Source organism: Acyrthosiphon pisum, chromosome A2 (assembly GCF_005508785.2).
Source record: "Acyrthosiphon pisum isolate AL4f chromosome A2, pea_aphid_22Mar2018_4r6ur, whole genome shotgun sequence".
Lineage (NCBI taxonomy): Eukaryota > Metazoa > Arthropoda > Insecta > Hemiptera > Aphididae > Acyrthosiphon > Acyrthosiphon pisum.
In genome coordinates this window covers 102,739,411-102,749,892 of record NC_042495.1, presented here as the reverse complement: position 1 = coordinate 102,749,892, position 10,482 = coordinate 102,739,411, and the positions used below count along the sequence as shown (strand labels likewise).

Genomic DNA, 10,482 nt, shown 5'->3' with positions numbered 1-10,482 from the left:
CCTCAGTTTTTATGTCATACTATTTATATTAATTTATATGGTTTTTATTACTTTTTACAGCATTTATAACATATTGTATGATTTTGTTGTAAAACAAATTAAAAATTTTTTATGTAAGTTATAATTTTATCATTCAAAATTTATACATTTATATTATTATTTTATTATTATTTAAATTATTATATTTATATATATATATATATATATATATATATATATATATATATATATTATGTATTATTCTATTAATCAGAAGTATATTGCTTCTCAGAATATTAATAATTTATTCAACTATTTTATACCTGAAGCTGACTATTGTTACATGGGTTTATTTTTTTTTGTAAATATTTAGTTATTTAGGCATTAAGTCTATTATTGTAACATAGTATTAAAATTATTTCTGTAATGCCTAATTTAAATATCTTATTCTCAATTTTTCTTTCCAACCTATAGTATTCAAAAATTATATTAAACTTGAATTATAACATTGAATTATTATATTGTGTCTATAATATTTATTTTACCTATGATTTATAAACTGTGGGAACAGTCTGTAGCTGTAATTATACGTTAAATGTAATTCGTTTTAGTCAATTTTAATATTTTTGTTTTATTTATTAATTCTCTTTAAAAAGTAGTTATTAAAAAACAAAGAACTGATTTTAACAAGAAATGAATATTTAAATATCATTATGCGGTATTTTTTTTCATTAACTTTGAATAAGTTGTATTTCATAAATATTTATTTTATTCGTTGGATTTTATTTTTAATGTCATAATTATTGTTATGGTGATTTTACTGGAATGTAGTATAGGTAAAAAATTGTTTTAAGATCGTTTTGACCTTTTTCGTCTAAAACTCTAAACCCATTTGTTATCTATTTTAAAAACAGTAATTTATTATCATAGGCGCCATGTACACTGGAGATCGAGCACATGTTGAAATTATTGAGGGATGCCAGGCACCCATGGGAAATATCAAAGATTAAATTATCAAATTATTATTAGGTATTTATTATTTTACAGTCAAATTGTTTTTGAAATAAATACGTGAAAGTCGATTTAAAAACGATTATAATAATATTATATAATATAGTATATAATTATAATTATATTGTATCAATTAAAAATTGCGTCAAGGTGGTGAAGGGCATTTATTTTCATTGGTAAAAGATAAATACAAAATTATATTGTTGGATTTCCTAAAATTTGCATTTTATTAAGAGATGCTCACGCAAAGCTTTTTAAGATTTACAACGGATACCGACAATTTTTTTTTGTTTAAAAATGATTGTCATTGATTACAACTTATTAATTATAACTAATAGAAATTAGTATTATTTTGTATATAAAAATGGTTGCTGTTGGAAATTGGTTATTCTGACAGAAGAGGTTAAAGTCTAAAGTATGCACCAAATCTCCACGTATATTGCCTCGAATAAAGAAATTACACTTAAAAAAAAATATGGGAGTTGAATATTATGTATGTTTGTGGTTTATATATAAAAACTACAGCCCCGATTTTGTGTGAACAATTCAAATTGTTTATTGAGATTAATTAATATATTAATATATTTATTCAATTTTCAAGAACTTAACGGGAATGATTCTTCTGACATAGATACCTACATCGTCCGAATAACCTGTTTTATGGGTTTATAATCTGGGCCTCGGATCTAAATGCCCTAAAAACTATCCAAAAATGCATTTTATCCACAATAATGTCCTTAAAAATGTCCAAAAAATAGTTGTTTTAAAAATTCTTAAGCAAACAAAAATACGAAATAAACGCGATCATGATGTAACCACTCACTTGTTATTATGGTCTGAGTTTCGACTCTCGGAAACATATAATAGCCGTTGAACAGTGAACTGTAGATAGATAAATATGTTACCGACGCATCAAAATCATGAATAGCCAATAGGTAGAACGATCGACCAACTTTTTACAAGTATTCTGAGTACAAAATTCGGAATACTTTTTTTCTTATATATAGGTATACTATTATACATAACTAATTATTACTTATTAATTATATTAATTTGAATATAATTTATAGCTAATAGATAACCAGATGTAGGTGTGTATTATCGAGATTATAATTAATGTTCATTTATAAACACAGAATTGAAAAAATAATATTTTTGCTATTGAAATCTAAATCTACTGAAAAAAAGTATTCGAATACATATTCTAAATACTTTCTTTTTAAAGTATTCGGGATGTGTATTTGAAATACTTTTAAAAAGTATTTTACCCAAGTCTGAGAGGTATATCCATTTTTTTTTCATTGAGCGCAAACACCAAATACCGTCCGGACATAACTGGTTATTGCTCCAAACACTTACATTCAAATTTAATATAGGCATGATCATAATATTTAAACCATAGGCGATAGGCGGCATATAGGGAATGGTAATCGATGTATCTTATTCTTACAAAAATAATAACACCATGTTTTAAATTTTTTGGATAGTTTTTTATGTTTCCTGAACAATTTTGAAAAGTTGACATGCATGGGTCTTGCACCGGGGCCTTCAAATTTAACAGTGGCCCAGTCCGCCCCTTCATATCATGTGTATCGTTTAGAAGGCCCTTATGAGTTACGATGTATTATTTAGTTTTTGATTTTTACCGAAAGTAATATTTTATATTGTGGATATTGACATATCGTATATGAGTGGTATAATTATATAATCGGTGCAGATTCAAAAATCTACCCAATCCCAAATACCTAATAATAATTTCAAAATTGCCGAACCGTTGAACAGGCCGTGCACTGGGCACAATCCGTTACCTACCTATATAGTAATTTTACCACTAAATAGTAGGAGATAAATGATAATACCTACAATACAAATATTATAGTGTGTTAAAAATAATCGACCGATACATTATTTTAATTTTCATAGGTGGAATTTAAATTAATTATACACGACAAATTTGTCAAGAATGAACTTTCTATTCTCTCAATCTCTTGACTCTCAAACGAACTAAATTGTATACCTCTAATAAACCTCTAATAAAAGATCTATAATTTTCTATTTGGTTTCCACGCCAACCACGCAACGTTCCATCAACTGCACAGAGTAGTAGACTATATCGCTACAACACTTGAAACTAGAAAATACTGTTCCGGTCTTTTCCTCGACGTGGCTCAGGCATTTGATACCGTGTGGCACGACGGCTTGTTATTCAAACTTAAAACATCTTCCCGGCTACTTACTTCTCAAATCTTACCTAAGCGACAGAAGCTTCAGAGCTAAAATAAATACAACACTCTCCAGTTTGCAAACGATCTCAGCAGGCGTCCCACAAGGTGCTGGGTGACATCGCTCCCTTCCTCTATACTTTATTCACAGCAGACATCCCTACCTCAGTCAATAATACCCTTATCGGGACCTACGCCGACGACACAGCCGTACTCTCCTCCAGCCACGACATTCATGAAGCAAATCGCCGACTTCAAAACCACTTGGACATCCTTACCCACTGGTTCAAGTCATGGAAAATCAAAGTCAACGACTCCAAATCAGCTCATATGACATTTGCACTCCGCCCGGGAGTACCACCCCCTTTAACGTTCAACAATGAAATCATACCTCAGACTAATGAAGTAAAATAGGTACCTCGGTCTAGTCTTTGACAAAAGACTAACCTGGGACCCTCACCTCAAAAATAAACGTAAACAACTGAACAGCCGCCTGCATATTTTAAGACCACTCCTAAAATCAAAAAAGAGCACCTCTAACCGTCTACTATTATATAAGAGCTTACTTCTACTTATTTGGTCCTACGGAATCGCCCTCTGGGGTTCAGCCAAACCAGCTAACACCAGAACTATCCAAGTTTTCCAAGCCATTTGCCTACGAATGACTGTGAATGCCCCCTGGTACGTAACAAATGTCAGCCTTCACAATGAGCTAAAAATTGCTACTATCAAACAAACAGCTGCCAAATTCTACACTCGCCTCCACTCCAAAACGGCAGACCACCCCAACTGCCTCATCGCTCAACTTCACTCCAACCATCTTCCAGAAAACCACCAAGACGTCTCAGAAGAATCTGGCCCAGAGACCTACTCAACACTTAATGCATAAGTACCTTTTAAGGAAATTAAATCAAATTAAATTATTTTAAGCTCAGGTGCTTCAAATGTGAGGCTCCTTCATGTCATCTCTGTCTCTTTTATATCTTATGTTAAACCTTTTACTTATTGTGCCCCCTTGTACAGATTGTAAATATTCATGAAATAAACGTCTTTAAAAAAAAAAAAAAATCTATAAAAAAAAAGTTGATCATTCAACCATTTCATTTTGCGCCTATTTAATTTTTTCTTCCAAGTTCTTTTGCCACATGGTCAATAATGGCTTATCATTCCGTGTCCAGTCAGCTATTATCTTATCTCAAATAGTAGCATACCCAATTTATAAAATGTGAACACGAACGCGAAATGTAGGAAATAGGGTTTCAATTTAGTATTAATATTAATTATAATGTAATTTATCATAAAAATTGGGATAGTTTATTCTAAATTTCATTTTTAGTAATGTTACAAAATAATTTACCTATATTATATTTCTAGTTTAAAAACAGATAGTTTATTTATCTTTTCAATAATTTACAATTATTTATGTGAGAATGTATAAATTTATAGTTTCAAACAATTAAAAGTATGAGTGTTACGAGATATTCTTAGAATAAAAGTACCGGTTTGTAATTATGGTCTTAGCATCCAGAGAAGTCGTCAGCGTGGCTTTGTTGTGCTGTGTATGGTACGTAGTAAGCTCCGGTAGCAATGTAGTTGGCAAGACGCTTTTAAACCAATTCCCATATCCAATGACTGTGACCATGGTGCAGCTCCTGTCCATAGCTGTTTACTCGGGTCCGTTTTTCAACTTATGGGGTGTGAGACGATTCGTTGACATAAGTTGGCCCTATTATTTTAAGTATATAGTGCCACTTGCTCTTGGGAAGTTTGTTGGATCAGTTTTCACGCATGTCAGTCTATGGAAAGTACCAGTTTCCTATACACACACAAGTAATTAAATACACTTAATGTAAACATGGTTTCAGTTTCTAATAGTTTTTGTTTTTGTTATTTCAGTAAAAGCTACCATGCCACTGTTTAGTGTTATATTGTCAAGAATAATACTAGGAGAAAAACAATGTTTAAAAGTGAGTTATTGAATACAAAATTATGTGAGATGTTTAATCGAGTCTTTACAAATTTTATTTTAGGTATATTTGTCATTAGTACCCATAATTGCTGGAGTTGCCATCGCATCTTTCACAGAGATATCTTTTGATGTAATAGGGTTGATGAGTGCCTTGGCAGCTACATTGCAACACACATTGCAAAATATATTTTCTAAAAAAGTACTTCATGACACTGGTGTTCACCATTTACGTCTGTTACATATACTAGGTCGTCTAGCATTAATGATGTTCCTGCCCGTGTGGCTTTATTTCGATTTTTGGCATCTAGTGACAGTTTCAAATTTTAAAGTAATTATATAGTATGAATTATTAATTAACAATAAGTAACATCCATATTATATACATTTTCATAAAAATAATTTCAGATGAATAATGAATCGTACAAAGTATTAGGTTTGCTGTTTACTGATGGTATACTTAGTTGGTTACAAAATATATTGGCTTTTAGTGTTATGTCAATGGTTACATCTTTAACATATGCCGTAGCCAGTTCATCAAAACGAATATTTGTGGTGGCTGCATCTTTATTTGTGATTGGAAATCCAGTTACTATTAATAATGTTTGTGGTATGGCTTTGGCTCTGTTTGGTGTTATTGCATACAATAAGGTATGTATTTTAAGATAGCTATATGTAACAAAAAAAACTCACTTTAATTGATCATTTTAGGCTAAATATGATGCCAGACGAACAGATCAGAAACGTGTGATATTGCCAATGACATACCAACACACAAACAATTCTACATTTTGGCAAAATGGTACTGGAAATTCCAGTTATGTTAACGGAAATAAATCATTATTTGTCTAATTTTATAATGTGACAGCTTCCATACAATTTTAAAAACTTTTAGATTTAACAAAAAGGTTGTAAATATATATATATATATATTTATGTATTTTTATTTTGTTAACATTTTCGATTATAATAATATATTATATAATATACTTATTGTATTATTTTATTTTTTATGATTGTATTGATTTTTGAGTATTTTTATTAAAATAGTTACGTTAAAAATATTAGTTCTTTAAAAGTGTTAAATGGATAATAATATTATTGTAACATATGTTTTGTACATAATTATTATTTTATGTTATAAAAAGTGATTTAAATTCTATTCTATTATTTTTATATTATAAAAGTTTGGTCATCAGGTCATCTTATCTAATTATTTTTAATAAGTTCATTTATAATTAAATTATTTTAGTTATTTGTTTTACTATTAACAGTCAACAAAAACTAAATACATTCATGTAAAAATAAATTCCATTGTATATTATGATTTTTTTTTAAAGTGTTTAGACCTTATTTATATTTTGTAAAGACTGTTTATTTTTTTTTGTGTTGCCTAATGTCATAATATTAGTTATTCTTTTTGATTTATCGTTATTTATGTTAATTATTGAAATATTTTTGAAATCATGGCCAATTAAATTTAATAGTTAATTTTATACATTGATAAATGGTCTTTTTAATCTTTATTGTATAGTTTTTTGTATTATCTATGAAAGATGTAATTAATGATCATTAGCTTAATGACGGGGGGTTATGTATGTTGTTATCTCCAATTGAGATTATGTTATATTTTATTTTAAAAGTAGTATAATAAGAATATTTTGTTAAAATAAAAATATAAAATAGTTATTTTTATAAACTTGAATTGTACTTAATAAATAGCTTGAATTTTAATTATCCAGTGGTAGCTTAAAATGTTGTAATTATTGCAATGTTTGATAAATGTAAAAAAAGTTATAATTAGATCAAATTATATTGAATACATTTTACATTAAACGTTAGTGTCTGGATGTAATACCCTCAATGTTGGACAATGGACATACCACATACGCATGTCATTGTGCCATTTTAGTTTATAAAAAATTTAATAATAAGGAAATCATAAGAAATATTAACAGGTGCTCTCATAACCATCCAATTGCGTGTGGAAGAGTATTACAGTGTTCTGTATTCAGTGGCGTAGATATGATTTCTGAATGCGGGGGATCAAAAAACGAAAACGACATAGCTAAATGGGAGGAGAAAATTGGAAAATCCCCCACCCTCTCAAAACTTTTTACTAAGGTAATAAAATGCTAATGGGGGGGGATCTGACCCCCATGTCATCCCTTGTCTACGACAATGTCTGTATTGAAAACTAGTAAACAAGTACCACAGAACAAGTACCACAATTTGTTCTGTGCAAGTACTTCCACAGACTGTTAACGTATTACGTAATACTACATGTTTTTTAATCAATACAAATTACAACTGTACATTTATACATTATATCTGTGATCCGTTAATAGATATATTTGGTGAATCAACGATTCCGACATCGGCGATATCTATTTTTTATAGGCAAACAACTAAGACTTTCAGTGTTGTTAATAGTGATGTGTGTGTAATATTCATGACTTATTTAATACGAGATAACAATTTTAAAAGGATTAAGATATTCTAAAGAAATTATACAGAAGTATGTAAAAAAAATATAAATACCTATATATAAATAGCATACTCGTACATTGCAGTTACAATTATTATAGTTACGTTTATTATAAACGACTATCGACACAATAATAATATATTTTATGTTATCGCACTTATTATCACTACAGAGATTGCAGTACGAGTTGCTTAAGTTGTAAATTAAATATTAACATTACCTACCTAATCGGCTAAATTATTATCTACAAATAGGTAGTTAGTAATTACAATAATGTCTCTTTTACCTATTAGTTATTACTTCATAAATAAACATTCTCATATTATGTAATAACAGGAACGTAATTCCTTGTTGTACAATGAACTATGAACGAAAACGAAATCATTAAGTAATAGCACTAATAAGTATGATAAAAAACTCGCCCAAAATTAATTAGGTATACTTTTCGCTATCGAGGTCCACGCACGACATACTGCATCGGTGGCGATAAAAATTATTTTGTCTTATAAGTTGAAGGTGCAAAGGTGATTTTGTAAATATTGTGTCCGGACTCATACAGCCAACACTGCATATGCGTGGGTCCTTTACTTATGTAGGTATCTATAATATTTTCTGTACACTTGAATATTTTCAAAATATTTAGTCTGACTAAATACTATTAACTATTTAATATTTATACCTTGAACCTACATTTTATTGACAGAATTAGTTCAACCGATTGAATCAAATAATTAGGTACTAATAATATAGATAAATATAAATTATAATACATACAATGGATACTTTTCGGTTATTGCGACTATAAAACCGGCGGAGTCAGTTAGTCCATTGGCGGATATCCATCGAGAAATTTGGGGGGCTACACTACGCTACGCCCCCACACCCCCTCATTAATAATTTTAAACACAATTTTAACATTGAAATAATTTTACTGAAAAACTGAACGAAATATTTTAAATAAAACGGCTGTCTAATTATTTTTTTCATATTTAAAATGTAATAATATAATCTTATATAACAAATAATAATATAGTTTAGACACTGTAGAAAATAAATAGGTACTATAGTATAAAATATTTGTCTTAAATGTTTTATTTTAAAACCATCATCCTTGAGGATTTAGAAAATTCATTTAAAATACATTCAGTATCCATATTTTTTTTTACATCTTTCTGTATATGTAGAATAGAAAGATTTGTAAAACGTTCTTGATACATAGAAGTTCTCACCCACGTCTTTATTCTTCGCATAGCCGAAAAAGATCGCTTACACGAGAGATAAGAACATGGTGTCCGGGACCATGGTACGTACCTCAATAAACTGTTGCAAATAGTTAAATAACAATTTAACAGAAATCATATCATCATTCAACAGTGCTGTATGTGTTCTAAATTATTTATATACAGAGTGATCTAACGGGTGTCACCTTATATAGGTATATAATATAACGAAAATTGTCTCAACATTTTTAACTGAAATGTACAATATATATTTAAAAAAATGTTTCTTAATATTTTTTACTGAACTGTACAATATTTTTAGAATATGGCAAACATTTTAGGCTAAGCCCCCCTAAGCACCCCGGATATCCGCCGATGAGTGAGTCACTCGATCGCTTGGACAATTTAAATCAAAAACAACCCTCAATTTTCTATTTAAAATCACCTGTCATCTTGGGTACACATATAATGTTAACCGCCCAATTAGAATTGACAAATGACAATACAAGATAAGGTTGGGGTTGGGTGGAGTGAGTAGTTGGCGGCTGTAGCTATTTTCCTCCAAAAACGAGATACCGTTTTCCTCTACTGTCCATTTTCCTCCAATAATTAATAAATAAAATAATACAATAGTTGGTATAAATAATTTATGCATATCGAAAAAATAAAAATTATTCTTTATTAGGCTTAATCGACAGTTGATATAGTCGATACCAGAATGTATCAACTGAAAATGTGATCCAAGCAGGGCTTGCATTTGAAAAAAATTCTGTTATATACAATAAATTAAAACGTTACAAAATGTTTGCGTTTATCGTTATTCAGAACTAAAACATTATACAAGTTTTGCGTTTATCGTTATTTAAAATAGTGTTAATACCTAAAAAATTTAAAAAATAATAACTAATTTGGGTAGGTAATGGCCTGGTTACGAAATATAATACAATCAATTCTTAGATTGTCGTATGAAATATATATTTCTACAAAACCAATAGACCTTTTAAAAAATAGATTTTAAAATATTTCGTTTTACATTATTTTTCGGTCAATGATATTCTATAAATTACTTTTTGCGTTATAGGTATTTTGTTTAATGAGATATAATATATTTTTTTAATAGTTATGTTTGGGGGGGGGGGTGCGCGCAGGGGGGCGGAGCTCCTCTACTATTTTAATTTTTTTTTTGCGTACCCCAACTATTTTTTTTTACTTGGATGGGGGGACGGACCAAACTAATGCCCAAAATAATTTTTATTAAAATTTGGAGTGGATTTAAATTGTTTTGTCAAAGATAAACCTAATGAATATACCTAGTAATTTTACATTTTTTAATATAAAAATATTTTTCATCCTATTTATGGTTTTGACTATATAGTGATTAATTTCGAAACGGAGCTCCGAGCCCGAATGCTCCCGACCGACGGTTCATCGGAGATAAGTGCACGCTCGTATACGATATGCACCTACAGGGTGATTCACCGACCGTCACATGCTCCGTTTTTTCCCAATTATAACGATGAAATCATACAAAATCTGGTTTTTGACGATTTTAAACACACTCAAAGACCATTGTCTTTTAGTGCATAACGAGTGTGC

At 29.5% G+C, this 10,482-nt stretch overlaps 1 protein-coding gene across 1 annotated transcript; it reads left to right on the top strand.

Moving 5' to 3' along the window:
* The first annotated feature begins 4,429 nt into the window (after positions 1-4,429).
* Positions 4,430-6,100, top strand: LOC100165511 (solute carrier family 35 member E1 homolog). The gene is made up of 5 exons (XM_001952109.5): positions 4,430-5,042; positions 5,109-5,179; positions 5,243-5,509; positions 5,587-5,829; positions 5,890-6,100. The coding sequence occupies exons 1-5, from the start codon at positions 4,724-4,726 to the stop codon at positions 6,028-6,030; spliced, it is 1,041 nt and encodes a 346-aa protein (XP_001952144.2). The 5' UTR covers positions 4,430-4,723; the 3' UTR covers positions 6,031-6,100.
* The last annotated feature ends 4,382 nt before the right edge of the window (positions 6,101-10,482 follow it).

Excerpts from the sequence above, each read along its gene's own strand:
- LOC100165511 (XM_001952109.5), top strand. The coding sequence starts at position 4,724 with ATGGTCTTAGCATCCAGAGAAGTCGTCAGCGTGGCTTTGTTGTGCTGT. Across the intron at positions 5,043-5,108 it reads AGTTTCCTATACACACACAA|TAAAAGCTACCATGCCACTG; the intron begins GTAATTAAATAC and ends TTGTTATTTCAG. Across the intron at positions 5,180-5,242 it reads GAGAAAAACAATGTTTAAAA|GTATATTTGTCATTAGTACC; the intron begins GTGAGTTATTGA and ends ATTTTATTTTAG.